Source organism: Corythoichthys intestinalis, chromosome 16 (genome assembly GCF_030265065.1).
Source record: "Corythoichthys intestinalis isolate RoL2023-P3 chromosome 16, ASM3026506v1, whole genome shotgun sequence".
NCBI lineage: Eukaryota > Metazoa > Chordata > Actinopteri > Syngnathiformes > Syngnathidae > Corythoichthys > Corythoichthys intestinalis.
In genome coordinates this window covers 25495077-25514060 of record NC_080410.1, presented here as the reverse complement: position 1 = coordinate 25514060, position 18984 = coordinate 25495077, and the positions used below count along the sequence as shown (strand labels likewise).

The window sequence follows — 18984 nt, the reverse complement described above, 5'->3', positions numbered from 1 at the left end:
ATAACACATTCTCCCAGTCCTCTTCTGGATCATCCAAATGCTCTCTAGCGAACCGCAGAGGGGCCTGGACGTGTACTTTCTTCAGCAGGGGGACACGTCTGGCAGTGCAGGATTTGAGTCCCTGGCGGCGCATTGTGTTACTGATAGTAGCCTTTGTTACTGTGGTCCCAGCTCTCTGTAGGTCATTCACGAGGTCCCTCTGTGTGGTTCTGGGATTTTTGCTCCCCGTTCTTGTTATCATTTTGACGCCACGGGGTGAGGAGGGAGTTGAAAGTCCGTGTTGCCCAACGACAGCCCCAAAACATCACTGCTCTAGAGGAGATCTGCATGGAGGAATGGGCCAAAATACCAGCAACAGTGTGTGAAAAGCTTGTGAAGAGTTACAGAAAACGTTTGGCCTCCGTTATTGCCAACAAAGGCACATGCTGTATGTATGTATATAAGCAATATTAGCCTACTATCAAAATGGCAAAGTTAGCTACAAATACATCCTATAAGGCGCACCTGAAAGCCTTCAATTTTCTCAAAAGCCGACAGTGTGCCTTATAATCTGATGTGCTTGATGTATGGATCAATATTGGTTAACTCATTTGCTCCCAAAAACGTATAAATACGCTCTATTTTTAATTGTTTCAGTGTCCCATATACGTATTTATACGGCTTTTACGTTTTTTTTTTTTTTTTTCAAAAACGATCTCTGGGTCGTGATTCAATTTAGCTCCAAAGCACAAAGCTGAAAATCCATTTTAAAGCAATAAAACTGGCAACTGGAGGGCAGTAGCGCATCTGGCAAGACCTGCAACCCGATTCAAAGGCAACAAACAGCCAAGCCACACGGCCGGGCGCCGGCGGAAGGCGACCGAATGGATGCCAGACGGCGGACGACCGAGTAGAACAACCAGTAGAACGCACGGGATGCCAGGCGCTGGACGACCGAGCAGAACGACCGCGACCACTAGTGCAGCGGACGATGACTTTGAGTCCCTGCTGCTCGCGAGTAGAGCCCGCAGAGACAAAAAAAAAATTCATCTTTATGAGACAGACGGCGATGAGAGAAAAGTTTAACCGGCTGTTGCGGCCAGAACAGCGTCATCTTTCAGTTAGTTATGTGTAAATAAATTGTTACTTTGCTATCAAAAGCTCTATTTGTCTGGTTGTTTATCTTATTTTGTAAAAGGAAAACATTATTCAGATGTTTGGGATGTAACTAAAGCAAAAAATAGCTGTGTATAAGTCAATGTTATGTTTGGAATGTATGCTTTCACAAAAAGCTCAATTTCTCCGTTTTTTCATCAGAAATTGGAAAATTGCTCAAACTAAGCTATTTTTTAATGCTGATTTCTAAAGAATGGAAACAGATATGAACTACACTTTTCTTCTGCTGAAAGAAGAGAGTCTAATCTTTCTTTTGGTGGGTTCCATGTTTATATAGCAATAGAACAGTTATTTCTGTGGGCCTTGCAAAATCAGTCAAAATCCGGTAAAACGGCCGGGAGCAAGGGCCTTGCTCTGGTGAAAATGGCCGGGAGTGAATGAGTTAATCATGGCATGACATTCCATTTAGCTCAGCTCTATCTTGTGGATCCATAAAGCAATGCCAACTACTACTACTACTATTACACGATTACTACTGCAACTTATACTGCAGTGCATCCTATACATGAGGATTGTTTTAAAATAGGCAATTCATTGAAGGTGCACCTTACACTCCGATGCACCTTACAGTGTGGAAAATACGGTAAATGTTTTTAAATTTTCTAGGCAGTGCATCCTATTGAGAATGACGCACCTCGTGACTGTTGTACGATGCCGCCTCAAGTTTAGTTTCATTACAATATGAGTGCATTAAAATAATGTTTGTGTCATGTTTGTCAAATATTTTTGAAAAGGCTCCAGTAAGCCACTAGGGCAGTGATAAAGAGCCGCATGTGGCTCTAGAGCCGCGGGTTGCTGACCCCTGTTCTAGCTAGACAGCAAGCTTAAGCGCCGAAATGATGATGTCAGATGTCCGTGTGGTTTGCTGACTTTATTCAGCTGCTCATGACATGAACACTTGCGGAATGTAACTAAAATAAAAATTAAATCAGTTTTATCTTCAAAAACAGCAAATTTGCATTCATAACTAGCTGCTGATACAGCAATAACAATCCACACAAACAATTAGCATGTATCAGCGTCTGCACATCCTCAAAAACAATAATATAACCTCGCCCCAAGTATTTGATTACAATTAAAAACCCACAATAAACAGTTCAAAAGGTCTTATATAAAGTAAAGTCGAAATCACTAAGTCGGGTACGTCATACCCAGGGGTGCACATAAGTGGTGCGCATGCGCGCATGCGTACTGGACGTAGACAAATGCGCTGGCCCTCAACGACTTCCACACGCTTTTGCGTACCGATGGCTGACCACTGTATTTGCGGCGGACACGAGAAAATAACTTCTCAAAATTTTGAAGAGGCAGGCCACACTGTATTACTTCCGTGTTCCCCCACTCCCGTCAAAAGACAGACAGACGACAGAGACGTCACCGGAGCTACCGAAAAAAAGGACTTTTGCTGAAAAGTGGCTACAGGAGGTACCATGGCTAGAAGCAAATGATGCTCGCACGGAAATGCGGTACAAAATGTGCCGTGAGAATCCCAATGTCGCCGATAAGAGCAGCGCATTTTATGTAGGGTCAAAGAATTTCAGCCATCCAAACTTTGAAAAGCACGAAAAAAACAGAGCATGTGGCAATTAAGCAAACTATCGATGTCAAACAGGACCCCACTCGCCCTATGGACAAGTGGCGGAATAAAGGTAATGAACAGCGACATGCACTGACAAACGTGTTTTTGCTTGCATTTTACAAAGCTAAACATGCACGTTCAATGAGGTCTTATGAGGAGGATATCCCACTTTTAAAAAGGCTTGGAGTTAATGTGGGAGCCGCATAATGCCCTTTATTTTGAATTGGTGCTTCTTATTTCTTTACATTTCACTTCAAAGTAATGGCAATTTTGTTGTGCCAGTTGATGTTAATCAAGCATTAATTGTTAATATAATTAATTAAAGTTAATTTTGAATTTGAATTTTATTGTCATTGTCATTTGTCATCATCATCATCAACATCATCATCATCATCATCAGCATTAAAATCAACGTAAAAAAAAGAAAAAAGAAGGGGAAAAAAAAGGAATATTTGTTTATCCAAGAGACTTCGTTAACCAAGGCTTGTTTATAGTTGTTCTCACAGGAAACTGCTTGACCGGGCAGCACTTATCATAGAGGTGTTGGATTGTATTCAGAAGGTACTGATAAGCAGTATTCACATCTGTTGCATTGTACACATCATCCCATTTGTGGTTCAGAAGTTCTTTTTTCATGTTTTCAATATTTTGTTCACTTCTCAGTCTTCTGTATACAATCTTAGTTTTATTTGGGCAGGAATAGCTTAAAGGGAATTCAGTAAAGATAGGCAGATGGTCTGTAATATCACAGATTAGCAGGCCACTTTGAGTCTGCTCTAAAATGTTTGTGAAAATATTATCAATGAGAGTCGCACAGTGTGCCGTTATACGGGTTGGTTGCGTGATAGGTTGAAGATATGGGTTATTGGTAGCAGAATTTCATTATGGATGCTTTTGATGATTTTCATATCAATTTCATGAGAAGATGAAAAGAGACATGACAAAGGGAACGGAAAAAAGCCAAAGCTTATCGGGACCCGTCCCCCTTCCACCAAGGTCGCACAAGCAACAGCTCATGATCAGTCCAATGACAGTCTAGCGCCTACTGTTCAAAAAGTCATTAATTTCCATGGAGATTTCACAAATAATTTGTGTAACTTCGATCAGTACATGTCCTTGATTGGTGAGTGGTGAAAGCTAGGGGTGCTTTGGGTAAAAAGTTGTACATTTGAGTCAGGTGCACGATAGACACAACAAATGGTAATGCCTTTACAGTTAGGTATACTTAGCTCAATTGTTACACATTCCATCAATTCTTCGATAGCGGTTGACCTGTCATGCAGGACATCAAAGGTGAACACATTTCTGATAAAAATTGCAAATTGGCTCTAAGTAAAGCTTGTCATAAATTTATCGCATCGGGCGGGTCGGCTCTCAAGCTCAATGAGGACCAAGTCACATCTCCAGGTCCTCCTCTGAGAACCTGGGCAAAAACATTATGTGCACCCCTGGTCATACCTGATGATGGTGTTGAAAGTACAATGGTGACATCTTATGGTTGATATGTGAACAATCCTGTCCCAACTCATTAGCACTAAACTGCATTGTACATGTTTTTGTTTTGTATTGTTGTTTGTATTTCTATATTTTTTAAAAAACATGGTGGGTTGCCAGTGGGCTTCTCTACTACCGTGCAAGTTTTCTGTGGGGAACCCTTGATGGTGATAGAAATTCACTCAAATCAATTTCAAACAGCTTGGACAACTATGGCCGTTGTTGAACTGGATTTGCAGCTTACCACTTTGGGTTTGAAGGGCGGCTGTATCTCCCTGTTAGCCAGACGTTCCCAGTCGATGCGTCGGAAGAAAGCCTGCTCCCGGATGTCACGTTCGCCTTCGGGTCCGCAGCCGAGGCGCTTGGAGGGGTGTTTGGTCATCAGCTGGCGGGAAGCAAAACAACAGCAAAACAATGAAATTTTTTTTTTTAACATTTGCTCAGGTGTACATACCCCTTTGCAGATGGACACGGCTTCTTTGGACATGGACTTGGGGTAGGATACGTTGTGTTCCATGATGGACTGGAAGAGCTCGTCTTCGTCCTCGCCATCGAACGGCGGCTGAAGGAACACAGGTATAGATTTTAATATTACATAATAAAGAAAAAATAAAATCACTCATTGGTGTCACAGAAAAAAATCAAGGCTTGAGGGCTGCAACAATTAATTGACTCATCAACAATCAAACTAATCAATGATTATTTTGACAGTCAATTAATCATTTAAAGCAGTACTTCTCAAATAGTGGGACGGGCCCCCCCCCGTGGGGCGCAGAGTGATGCTGGGGTTGGCGAATGTGACGTCGGGTAACATACTTTTTTGCCGTACTAGAATAAAGTGTGACTGCACATCCACTCTGGGTGGCAGTGGCGCGCTCATTTTCAGAGTGTACGAAGTATTTTTTAACCAAAAAAGAGCACACAGCAAAGAGCACTGGAGATATGAAGAGCTAAGACGAGGAAATATGAAAAAGAGTATGTCGCGTTTGGCTTTGACTTTTAATACAGTGGGAGACGATGAAAGCCCAGTCTGTGTCTAAAAGTGTTTTGCAACGGACAGCAGGAATTAAGACGTTACTGAAAAAGATTAGACCCCAATTACACTGATATGCCGCTGCATTCTTAATTTTTCAGCAAAGACATGCTGAATATTGCTTATAATCATTCCGCTTTGTCAGTGTTACATCAGAAAACCAACAAGCATCATGGCAATATTTTATGTATTTCTAATAACATATTTTAGTAAAAAAAGGAACAATTGTGGCTTATTAGAGCCTACAAGTCTTTAAGTCTGAGGTACCCTTTAAAAATATATATATATATTTGTTTTTATCATTAAAAGAAAGAATTTCTGATTTCTGTGGTTATCAATGAAAGCAGGCAAATTGATTATCTTTATAGGCAAGGCAAGGCAAATTTATTTATATAGCCCAATTCAACACAAGGCAATTCAAAGTGCTTCACATCACACGAAGATCATAAAATCACATTTAAATCAATACAACGTAAAAACCAAGACAATCAAAATCGGAAATAAAATTATACATAAAGATCGCATTTAATCACAAATAGAATAAAAATAAATAAAAATAAAACAAAAACTACTACTACTAATAATAATTGAAATCAGCAATGGAGATCAGCACAAGAGGAATAGAAAGCAAGTAGATTGAAATATATAGACAGTTATGGATATGCAGTGCTAAACAAAAGCGTTTTTAGCCTGATTTAAAAGAGCTAACAGTTTGAGCATGCTTCAGACGTTCAGGTAACTTGTTCCAGAGGTGAGGAGCATAATAACTAAATGCTGCCTCACCCTGCTTGGTTCTTGTTCTTGGAACATGCAGAAGACCGGTTCCAGACGACCTTAGGGGTCTAGATGTCTCATTGGAATCTAACAAGTCAAGCATGTATTTTGGTCCAAGGCCATTAAGTGTTTTGTAGACGAGCAGTAGTATTTTATAGTCTATCCTTTGACTCACTGGAAGCCAGTGTAGCGATTTCAAAACCGGTGTAATGTGGTCCAGCTTCCTTGTATTTGTGAGGACTCTGGCTGCAGCATTCTGTACTAGCTGCAGCTTCCTGACTGATTTTTATCAAGACCCGTATACCGTTGCAATAGTCCAATCTGCTGAAAATGAATGCATGCATAAGTTTTTCCATGTCTTGTTGAGTCAGAAGCCCCTTAATTCTGGTTATATTTTTTAGGTGGTAATAAGCGGATTTAGAGACGGACTTTAGATGGCTATCCAATTTTAGGTCTGAGTCAATAATTATGCCAAGGTTTCTGACTTGATTTGTAGCTGTAAGTGACGTTGTGCTAAGTTGCCTGCTTATCTTTGACCTTTCCTTTTTTGGTCCAAAAATGATCACCTCTGTCTTCTCCACATTTAACTGGAGAAAATTCGGGCACATCCATTCATTGATTTGATGAATGCATTTACTCAGGGAGACTAAGGGACTATAATCATGTGGGGACACAGAAATGTACAGTTTTGTGTCATCTGCATAGGCGTGATAGGAGATGTCATACTGTTCCATTATCTGAGCTAACGGGAGCATATAGATGTTTAATAAGAGTGGTGGTAAATGGTGTTATACTTATATAGCGCTTTTCCACCTTTCAAGGCGCTCAAAGCGCTTTACACTATCTCACTATTCACCTACTGGTGACGCAGCACCAGGAGCAACATGGGGTTCAGTATCTTGCTCAAGGATACTTAGGCGAGTTCATCAGGGCGAAGAATCGAACCCACAACCTCTGGGTTGGGGGACAACTACTATACCACTGAGCCACGCCACCCCAGTGGTCCAAGAACTGACCCTTGAGGGACTCCACACTTGAATTTGGTTCGTTCTGACTGATGGTTTCCGACTGACACAAAGAAATCCCTATCATGTAGATAGGATGTGAACCACTGAAGTATAGTGTCAGTAAGCCCTACCCACTGTTCCAATCTGCTGAGTAGTATGTTGTGATCAACCGTGTCGAATGCGGCGCTGAGATCCAATAGTAACAGAACAGATGATTTGCCTGCATCGGTATTCCGACAAATATCATTTAGGATATTTAGATTTATAATTAATCCAAATCAGCTATAAACAACAATCTGCTTTTTATTTGGAAAAAAATGGCAGTTTCATACACGTATACTATTCATAGTCCTACTTTTCCCAGCAGTTTGTAGTTTAAATGCACATTTCCAGCTACAGTATTAACCCCAACGTTATATAGGAGTAATGTGATTTATAAACCAGCTGATAAGTCTCAAAGGCTCTAAAATAAACATTTAAAAAAAGCAAAATTTGAATTTTCTATTCTTTCTTTACCATCTTAACAAAATTATAAGAAATAAGATTTTTTTCGTACCTGTCCTGCAAGCATTTCATAGAGAAGAACTCCATACGCCCACCAGTCCACTGACTTTCCATATGGTTGGTACGCTATTATCTGGAAAAGGAGACTAGGGGTTAAAAATAATACAAGAGGGGAAAAAAAATCATGTCATCCATTAACTAGCGTCAGCTATTCAGCGGCTGTAACAAAGACGCTTTCTCCTACTATCCAATTTACGGCTGCGCTGGCGTCACTCCCACGCACAGACACACAAGTACAACAAAAAAGGACAAAATTAGCTGAAAAAAAGGGAATCCAATTCATATTGATCATATTTCAGTGCCACTGACAGCGATAGACGTCCAATCCATTTGAACTGGGAGGACTATGATCGCTGCCAGTCCTCCACCAGTTCAAATGGATTGAACGTCTGCTTGCCGTCAATGGCAGGGAAAGAGTTAACTGGGAAAGAAATGTACATATCTTGTAAATTTGAGTGACTATGCTTCCTCACCATGGGCGCCTCACCTCAGGTGCGATATAGTCGGGGGTGCCGCAGAAGGTGCGCGTGGACATGCCTTCGTACATGTTCTCCTTGCACATGCCGAAGTCGGCGATCTTGATGTGACCTTCCGAGTCCAGCATCACATTGTCCAGCTTCAGATCCCTATTCAAAGCGATAAGCAAAGTGCTTTATGTGCATGACATTTTCCTCCTAAGTAAAGTCTTCTTTTGTTATCGCTACATTCCAATCAACTCACACACCTGTAGATAATTCCCTTCCGATGCAGGAAAAAAAGGCCAACAGCAATCTCTGCTGCGTAAAACCTGTTTGGCAAATAAAGAAGAATTAAAATATAACCAAACAATGATTCTATCACAATTAGTGCTTGACAATATGGGGGAAAAAAGTCTTCTATAGTCTTCTATTACAATAGCGTACCGCACGAATGCTATTTTTAGACCATGACGTCGCCATCGTAACGCGGAAGTGGGTCATTATAGACTCACCCTCGCATACAATCCATGTTATTTCTGCTTGTTTTCTCCGGTGATCTTTCAAAAAAGAACATGCCGATCAAACACAGCTGCTATGGAACTTGTAGAAACGACTCCAGACATCACGACACATGAAAGATATTTTCTTCATACCTTTCCCAAAACCAAAAACTCGGAGGGGAAAATGTGAAGAATGGATCAACTTGCGTGGACGTCCAAAAGACCGGTTTAACGCCAGAAAGGTGAAGCTATTCACATTTCATATGCAGTAAACATTTTGTTGAGGGCCATGGTCCTACAGAGGACGAAAAGGTAAGCCATTTTGATATTTTACTTATTTTTTAGCGTGGTGTTTTGCCGTGCCGCGTCTGTCTGACAATGAATGACCTGAAAAAAATTAAAATGGTATCTGACTGCCACTGTTATCTTTTCTGTTGTAAAAAAACAATTTTAGTAAGGGGGAAGTGTAAATAAACTATAGAATTAAGATTTATTATTAAAAGTGTTGTTAATCTTACTTTAAAAAAGTATTTAATTAGTTACAAATTACTTCTCCCAAAAAGTAATTGCGTTAGTAGCACAGTTACCTGAATGTAAGAGTAATTAGTTACTTGGCAAAGTAACTGGTGATAATCTTTTAAATGTTTTTTTTCCTCAAAAAAAAACCAAAAACCAAAAACAGGTCACACAATGTGAATTTTAAAGGGTTTTTGGGACAATTGGCCCTAGCCCAATTCTTTACCCTAAATTTAACTAGACACATGAGTATTGCGGATATTGCGAAAACTAGATAGTAACCTTTGCTATGTGTGGAAGTCATTTAATGTTGTGAACAACCGTTAAAGTTGTTAAAATTGCTCCCGTTATTGTATTAGTTCCCTTCTGTCTACTTTCGACATATTTAAGTTTTAAAACTGTTTCATCATTTAAAGATGGATTTAAGTCAAGATTTTGCTGTTTTAGGAACGTTTTAAATAAAAAAAGTTACTTAGGTTCGCTAGGAAGGTTCTCTACGACAGAGCCTTCTTGAGAAGTATAGTGCTTTAAGATGGCGGCTGTTTACTAACGCATCTAGTTCTTTATACATGTTGCTAATGCCGCCGTGTCTGTCATTTGCATCTAGTTCTATGTTTATGTGATATCTACAGTAGCATCATGTGGGCGTAGTTTGTAGGCTATCGGCTACAGTCAGGCATTATTGGAGCCACCTAGCATCGCGTTTGTAACGGCGTCACAACTCCGTTGCCTCCACCCCACTCCTGCTCTGCTCTCTCGTCTCCGTGAGTCTGTCTCTCTCAGACTTTTCTTGCGTCATTCAACCAACATGGTAACGCATAGTAACGCATGCCTTTCCCGCCTCAGTAACGGTAAAGGTGTTGCCAAGATGAGAAAAGTATTTAATTAGATTAATCACTACTGAAAAAAATAACGCCGTTAGTAACGCTGTTATATTCTAACGCTGTTATTAACAACACTGGTTATTAACTCATTCACTCCCAGCCATTTTCACCGGAGCAATCCACTTCACTCCTGGCCGTTTTACTGGATTTTGACTGATTTTGCAAGGCCCACAGAAAATGCTGTTCTATCGCTATATAAACATGGAACCCACCAAAAGAAAGATTAGACTCTCTTCTTTCAACAGGGAAAAAAGTAAGTTCATATCTTTTTCCATTCTTTAGATATCAGCATTAGAAAATAGCTTAGTTTGAGCAATTTCCCAATTTCTGATGAAAAAACAGAGAAATTGAGCTTTTTGTAAAAGCATACATTTCAAAGATAACTTTGACTTTAAAACAGCTTTTTTGACATCCCAAACATCTGAATAATGGTTTATTTCTACAAAATAAGCTAAACAACAAGATAAATAGAGCTTTTGATAGCAAAGTAACAATTTATTTACACATAACTAAACTATTGAACTGAGAGATGACGCTGTTGTGGCCGCGGCTATATCGGCAGACGGGGTATAATTTTCCCTCATCACCGCCTGTCTGTCTCATCAAGTTAGATTTTTTTGAATTTTTCTTTTGTAGTGACCACTACCTCATAACAGAATTCACCTACGGAACTTGTGTGGGGCATGTGCCTTGTGTTTACATCGTTCTCCACATTTTTCTCACGCTTCTTACTTCTTCCAACTTCCATTTCCTGACTATTTCTCTTCAGTCATTTCCTGTCATGGTCCGATATGAGTTCTTACCAAATGCGCTACTGCCCTCCATTGGCCAGTTTTATTGCTTTAAAATGGATTTTGAGCGTCGTACTTTGGAGCAAACTTGCATCAGAACCTAGAGATGTCTCTTGTGAAAACAAAATCCTAAAAGACATATGAATACGTTTTTGGGACACTGAAACAATTAAAAATAGAACGTATTTATACATGTTTGGGAGAAAATGAGTTAATGAAAAATTTAAAAGTGTTCGTTGACTGTCACTGAGTAGCATTTGCAATCGCTATATAAAAATAGCAGTGTAAATTGCCCCTAAGAACGGTCAGAGACGTAAGACAACCAGAGGATATAATATAGAAGAAAGACAGGGCATATGGTGGTAAAGGATAGATTGTTGAAACAGGAAAATGTCATTGTCAGTGGCGTATGGCAATGCACACAGGATAAAGTCGATAAAAAAGCTACCCCTGGATCAGGTCAGTTTGGCTCTTTTTCCCGTCTTTTTCAGCCCTCGACACAAGCCATCTCTTTAACTGAACATTTGTATGTTCCTCCACATCTTTGGCACCAGGGACATCATTTTCGGACAGAATTGGTAGGTTTAGCTCAGTAAAAATCTCATTCGTACACTATTTCCATGCATTTACTATTTGGGACAAACAGGAGGTTGACCCGCCTAGCAACAATTAATGGATATTAATGAGCAAAATTGACGTGTTGCTTGCGGTACGCCATTGATATTAAACAGATCTGCCACAAATGTGAAATGTATGAGTAGTGTTGCAAAATTACATTATCTAATGTAAACAGAAGCTGCACAGTCGTATTCATATTTTTGCACAAATGTAAAATTATCTACTAATCCTCGCGAGTAGTGTTATTGTTTTCACATAATTACACTTATGTATTACACTTAGCTATATGGCATTAAAATATCTACTATATGTTCTGATGCTCGCACCTGTATGATTTTGATATTTTCATTATTTTGTGAATTAGACTGTATTGCATATTTCACATGGTGGTCTTGACATATATTTTGGCCCTCCGGGAGATAAAGTGTTAAAACTGGACTAATGCTCATGATCTGGCGGCTCAAGGACATGGCGTCATGGAACAAACAAAGATCAATAGACGACAAGTCGATGGATAAATGACGATATTGACGAAATAAGGACAAATATGACTATACAGCACTAATCTTACTAGCATATGGCCCAGCACTAATTGCATCATAAGAAGAAAAATGCGTACACGGCCTGAGGCTCTTTGAACTTGCCCATACGCTGGATGTGATACATGAGGTCTCCTCCGTTGATGTACTCCATTACAAAGTAGAGTCGATCCTGAACACAAAGCAGATTTTGGTCCCAGTGGTTAGAAGTGAAAAAGGTACAGCACAGTAAAATAGATTGTAAGGCTGGGCGAGTTAACTCAGATTAACACAGATAAATATTTTAATTGCACATTAACTCATTGTGAGTTAATATAGATCAATATTTCATTGATATGGGAGTAAATTTAAAATAAAAGTGCGATTAACTACTTTTGAATTCATTATACAGAGTGCGATTAATCGCAATTAATCTCACCATTAAGTATTATAATTTAGTTAATTCAGGTTTTTTTCACCAATATGGAAGTACATTTTAAAACTAAAGTGTGCCTATTGCATTTAAATTAATTATTATACATAATGTGATTAATCATAATTAATCTCATGCGATTAATTACGATTAAAATTGGTAACGGCCTTATTTTGGGAGAACGCATGAATGTTTTGCGAGTCAATGACAGGCAATGAGTACTCTGTACTTAAATCTCAGGATTTAAAACTTTGATTTTTTTGTTCCCACGCACCAGCGTTTGGAAGCAGGAGTGGAGCTGCGTGAGGAAAGGCGGTTTGTCCCTCTGCGCTAGCACCCTCTTCTCCACCATGGTGCACTCCACGTCATCGTCCTGGATGACCACGTCCTTTTTGAGGATCTTGATGGCGTACAGCTCCTCGGTGGACTTCATCTCTGCCAGCATCACCTTGCCGAAGCTCCCTTTACCCAGCAGCGCCAGGAAGTTAAAGTCGCTCAGGCGCAGGCGCTCGGCGTTTCCCGAGGGGAGGCTGAAGCGCCGGTGGTCCGACGGCGTGATGACTTTCTTGCCGTGGCCCATCTTTGCTTTCTGTGGAGGTCAGAAGTACACGGGGACAGTGACACACATCGATTTTATTAAGCATAATGTCAAACTGCAAGAAAATTTAGTAGGAAATTGTATATGGTAACACAAAAATAATCCTAAAATATGTTTTTATTAGTAACAGAATGAAATCCAACCCCGCCCGAAAAAATTCTCAAGGTAACAGGATTTACAGAGGCTGTATTTCTAACGTGAAAAGAAGTTTCTTCTTTGACAAAACGGTCATGTTAAGAACATAATGAAAAAAATGGACATACATGCATGAGCTATTAAAATACGTTATCTGAAAACAAGTTGATATATTGGTATATTTTTACCCAACATATTAGGCCACAAACAAGCAAAACTTGGGGACTAGAATTTTATGATTGTTAAAAGAATTAATTGCCTTAAATATACAACTTCTATTCTTTTGAAACCTTTTCCTTTTTAAGCATAACATTTGTCTCTGCAATATTTTTATTCTCAAGAAACCAATGATTATCTCATAAAAATGATTTTATTTTAATTTTATGCAATGTTACAGCTTTATTCCTGGCTGTATGTTGCACATTTTTCTCATATACCTTACATAACAATGTCATATTTATCAGGTTTTACCCATTGAAATATTTTAGCCTCATTAAACTACGGATTTATGGAGTAGTATTTCAGTTTTAAAATACAGGGTGTGAAACACTGAATACCAGGTATGAACCTACAAAAGACAAGAAAACGGGGGTTTAAAAAAATATAGTATCAACCCCTTCAGACCTGAGCATGCTGCTGAAGGACATGATGCGTTCGCGTCTCTAAATCAATAAATACACAGAATTTAGTTGCTATTGCCACTTCTGGGAGAGGATTGGTAGGAACTTTACCCATCGAAATCAAATCATGAGGTTAACACGCCCTTTTTGCTATTTTTGGCTCTTTGAAAATGGCTGAGACAAAACGCAACTTCAAAAAGGCAAACAAACGTAAGTGCTCACTCCGCATTAAAAACAATTTCTTTAACATCAAAACTAACCAATAAAAGCATGACATATCCCCGACCAAAATATTGCACTTTGTTCTGGTATTCAAGTAGAGTAGAGGGTTGAGTTGTGCTATACAAATAAACTTGCCTTTAAATGTTTTAGGGACCTTGAAAATGATTAAAATATTACATTTGTAAGATATATCAAATTTATATTAAATTTGACTATTCCCAGCCTCTTTTGGTCAAAATGGATTGGACATCTATTGGCCAGTGAGTTAAAGTGAACAAGATATGGAAGAAAACACAGTAATCGACGATTTTATTTTTATACATCTAAAGACATAAAAAATGGCTAAAGGACAGCCTGTATATATAAAAAAAAAAAAAACCCTTGAAAGTAGGTATGGGCATTCCACTGCAACAGTAAATGATACAGTGGTACCTCTGCTTATGAAATTAATTGGTTCTGGAAGTAGTTTCGTAATCTGAACATTTCGTAAATTGAGAGACGTTTTCCATGTAAATGCCCTGATCTGTTCCAAACCCCCCAAAATTCAGATTTAAATCTTTTATAATGCATCAAAATGCATCAAAACATGTAACAAATATATGTTACAATTATTATTGCCCAACAAACATAAAATATGAGTTGTGCATAATGTAAAAAAACAAGAATAAAGAATAAATAATACACTCATGTAAAGCTGTCGGACGCTGGGATACACACTTACACATACAGTGTATCCCTAAAGTGAGTACACCCCTCGCATTTCTGCAGATATTTAAGTATAGCTTTTCATGGGGGCAACACTGACAAAATGACACTTTGACACAATGAAAATGTAGTCTGTGTGCAGCTTATATAATAGAGTTCATTTATTTTCCCCTCAAAATAACTCAAAATATAGCCATTAATATCTAAACCCCTGGCAAAAAAAGTGAGTACACCCCTTAGAAACTACGTACATCCCTACATGTCCAAATTGAGTACTGCTTGTCATTTTCCCTCCAAAATGTCATGTGACTCGTTATAGGAGTGCTGTCAGCATTGCTGCAGAGATTGAAGAGGTGGGGGGTCAGCCTGTTAGTGCTCAGACTATACGCTGCACTCTACATCAAATTGGTGTGCATGGCTGTCACCCCAGGAGGAAGCCTCTTCTGAAGACGGTACACAAGAAAGCCCGCAATTTGCTGAAGACATGTCAACAAAGCACATGGATTACTGGAACCATGTCCTATGGTCTGATGAGACGAAGATGCATATGTTTGGTCCCGATGGTCTCAAGCATGTGTGGCGGCGACCAGGTGAGGAGTACAAAGATAAGTGTGTCATGCCTACAGTCAAGCATGGTGGTGGGAATGACCCCCTCCCCACCTCTTCAATCTCTGCAACAATGCTGACAGCACTCCTGTCACGAGTCACATGACATTTTGGAGGGAACATGACAAGCAGTACGCAATTTAGACATTTAGGGATGTACGTAGTTCCCATGCGGTGTACTCACTTTTGTTGCCAGAGGTTTAGATATTAATGGCTATATTTTGAGTTATTTTGAGGGTAAATAAATTAACTCTCTTATACAGTATAAGCTGCATACAGACTGCTTTTCATTGTGTCAAAGTGTCATTTTGTCAGTGTTGTCCCATGAAAAGATATACTTAAATATCTGCAGAAATGCGAGGGGTGTACTCACTTTTGTGATACATTGTACAGTAGAGGTCCGTCTTAGCCAATTGGATGCCATGAATGCTTGGCAATAACCAATGGAAAAGAAGCTATAACTATGTTACATTCAGTAAACTCTGGGCGCTGCCATATTATATTTTTACCATTTGTATTCTGAAATTTCTTTCGTAACAAGAGGCAATGTTTTCCCGCTGAGGCGTGTCTTAACCTGAAAATTCTGCATGTAGGGACGTTCCTAAGTAGAGGTACCATTGCATATACAGTGGGGCAAATAAGTATTTAGTCAGCCACTAATTGTGCAAGTTATCCCACTTGAAAATATTAGAGAGGCCTGTAATTGTCAACATGGGTAAACCTCAACCATGAGAGACAGAATGTGGGGAAAAAAAAAAAATCACATTGTTTGTTTTTATAAAGAATTTATTTGCAAATCATGGTGACAAATAAGTATTTGTTCAATACCAAAAGTTCATCTCAATACTTTGTTATTTACCCTTTGTTGGCAATAACGGAGGCCAAACGTTTTCTGTAACTCTTCACAAGCTTTTCACACACTGTTGCTGGTATTTCGGCCCATTGCTCCATGCAGATCTCCTCTAGAGCAGTGATGTTTTGCAGCTGTCGTTGGGCAACACGGACTTTCAACTCCCTCCGCAGATTTTCTATGGGGTTGAGATCTGGAGACTGGCTAAGCGACTCCAGGACCTTGAAATGCTTCTTACGAAGCCACTCCTTTGTTGCCCTGGCTGTGTGTTTGGGATCATTGTCATGCTGAAAGACCCAGCCACGTCTCATCTTCAATGCCCTTGCTGATGGAAGGAGATTTTCACTCAAAATCTCTCGATACATGGCCCCATTCATTCTTTTCTTTACACAGATCATTCGTCCTGGTCCCTTTGCAGAAAAACAGCTCCAAAGCATGATGTTTCCACCCCCATGCTTCACAGTGGGTATGGTGTTCTTCGGCTGCAATTCAGTATTCTTTCTCCTCCAAACACGAGAACCTGTGTTTCTACCAAAAAGTTCTATTTTGGTTTCATCTGACCATAACACATTCTCCCAGTCCTCTTCTGGATCATCCAAATGTTCTCTAGCGAACCGCAGACGGGCCTGGATGTGTACTTTCTTAAGCAGGGGGACACGTCTGGCAGTGCAGGATTTGAGTCCCTGGCGGCGCTTTGTGTTACTGATAGTACCCTTTGTTACTGTGGTCACAGCTCTCTGTAGGTCATTCACTAGGTCCCCCTCGTGTGGTTCTGGGATTTTTGCTCACCGTTCTTGGTATCATTTTGACGCCACGTGGTTAGATCTTGCATGGAGCCCCAGATCGAGGGATATTATCAATGGTTTTGTATGTCTTCCATTTTCTAATAATTGCTCCCACAGTTGATTTCTTTACACCAAGTGTGACGGCCCCTGGCCGTTTAACAGTTAATTTCTGAGATTTTTCCAGTCAGCTGATCGCCGCCTCCACCAGCTGGCTGTTTCCCCTCCCACTGTGACGACAGCTGATCGACGCAGGACGGACCGATGACGTCACCACCGCTGATTGGCCACGGAAGGAGGCGCCAAGCTTCATAAACCTGCCGCTGTTAACGTTCTAGGAGGTCGCAATTTGGCAGCATTCTGTCGCGTTCCTCCCCGCTAGCTATTTGCTCGCCATTCACGCTCGTTTGCATTTTGATCGCTAGTTTGATACACTCCCGCTTTTTCGGTGAGGCCTTTTGTGTTTATTCGTTATTGGATCGTTTTTGTTCACCACTGTAAATAAGAGCACTGAAGCAAGCAAGTAAGGGTAAGTCGCCATTTCTGTTCAACCCGTTTTCTCCTGTTTTGTATAGAGTAGGAAGTTAGGTTAGAAGCTGTCTTTTCTTTGTTCCTTTTACATGATCAGGGCTTAGTTAGCGGGTGGGGTTTAAGTGTAGTTGCTTTTGTTTGTTGTTTTGGCCTGGGCTTACCCTGAAGTCACGCTTCCTCGGCATTTTGTACATATTCATTGCGAGTTTGATTATTGTGTAAATAAATTTGTGTCCACTTGTACATTTGTGTGGATTGTTTTATGTTACGCCTTTCGCGAGCCATCTTTGGCACGTAACATAAAATTGGGGGCTCGTCCGGGAGCGCCTTTTTCCCTGGCCAATCAGCAGCGGTGACGTCCTCGGTCCGTCCTGCATCGATCAGCTGTCGTCACAGTGGGAGGGGAAGCAGCCAGCTGGTGGAGGCGACGATCAGCTGACTGGAAGAACCTCAGAAAATTAACCATTAAACGGCCAGGGGCCGTCACACCAAGCGTTTTACCTATTGCAGATTCAGTCTTCCCAGCCTGGTGCAGGTCTACAATTTTGTCTCTGGTGTCCTTCGACAGCTCTTTGGTCTTGGCCATAGTGGAATTTGGAGTGTGACTGACTAAGATTGTGGACAGGTGTCTTTTATACCAATAATGAGTTAAAATAGGTGCCATTAATACAGGTAACGAGTGGAGCCTCGTTAGACCTCGTTAGAAGAAGTTAGACGTCTTTTACAGCCAGAAATCTTGCTTGTTTGAAGGTGACCAAATACTTATTTTCCACTCTAATTTGGAAGTAAATTCTTTAAAAATCAAACAATGTGATTTTCAGTTTTTTTCCCCCCACATTCTGTCTCTCATGGTTGAGGTTTACCCATGTTGATAATTACAGGCCTCTCTAATCTTTTCAAGTAGGAGAACTTGCACAATTGGTGGTTGACTAAATACTTATTTGCCCCACTGTACTTTCCACACCTTTCTGGTTATTTCTGTGATTCTTAACGATGTGTGATCATGTGTTTTTTGTTTCCTTTCAAATAAACTTCACACAACTAGGAAAGTGTTCAGTCTCAAATTTCGTCACTTCTCTGAAACGTATTTGACAACCTTATTAAGCACGTATACACATGTCAGCCTTGTCATATACTGTACTGCCATCATGTGGACAAATTGAGCATGCACACTAAGACGTGATCATTCCAGTGAATGTCCAGAAAAAAAAAAAGATGTGTTAGTAACAGATTAAAAAAAAAAAAAAATTAAACTAAATCGCTGCCATTGACGGTGATAGACGTCCAATCACGTGGCCCTTTTCATGCTTCTGCGGTTTCACTACTAGGCGTCCAATCCATTTGAATTGGGACGATGGTAGCGAATGAACAAATTACCATACCTCCCACCTCAAATGGATTGGACGTCTATTGCCGTCAGTGGCAGCTAATAAGTTAAGAGTGATGTGTGGCTTCAGAGTGATATGTTCACAAAAATGAAAACCTTGATTTTTTTTCATCAATTTGTAAAATCTATTTTGCATCTTGTTTTTTTAAGATTCAGATATGACGAATTTCTGACCTAATATTTTTTTGTGTTGTCATTGTGCAATTCATGCTCACAGAGACTAG

General features: G+C 40.0%; 1 protein-coding gene across 6 annotated transcripts in view; it reads right to left on the bottom strand.

Moving 5' to 3' along the window:
- Positions 1-18984, bottom strand: part of prkcab (protein kinase C, alpha, b) — a 256689-nt gene that overhangs the window by 9377 nt on the left and 228328 nt on the right. For all 6 annotated transcript variants that reach the window (XM_057817538.1, XM_057817540.1, XM_057817542.1 and 3 more), the window contains 7 exons: positions 12599-12913; positions 11993-12084; positions 8331-8393; positions 8094-8232; positions 7599-7679; positions 4683-4790; positions 4473-4613 (listed from right to left, as the gene is read on the bottom strand). In XM_057817538.1, the coding sequence (XP_057673521.1) occupies positions 4473-4613; positions 4683-4790; positions 7599-7679; positions 8094-8232; positions 8331-8393; positions 11993-12084; positions 12599-12913 (939 nt within the window). The remainder of the gene's footprint in view (positions 1-4472; positions 4614-4682; positions 4791-7598; positions 7680-8093; positions 8233-8330; positions 8394-11992; positions 12085-12598; positions 12914-18984) is intronic.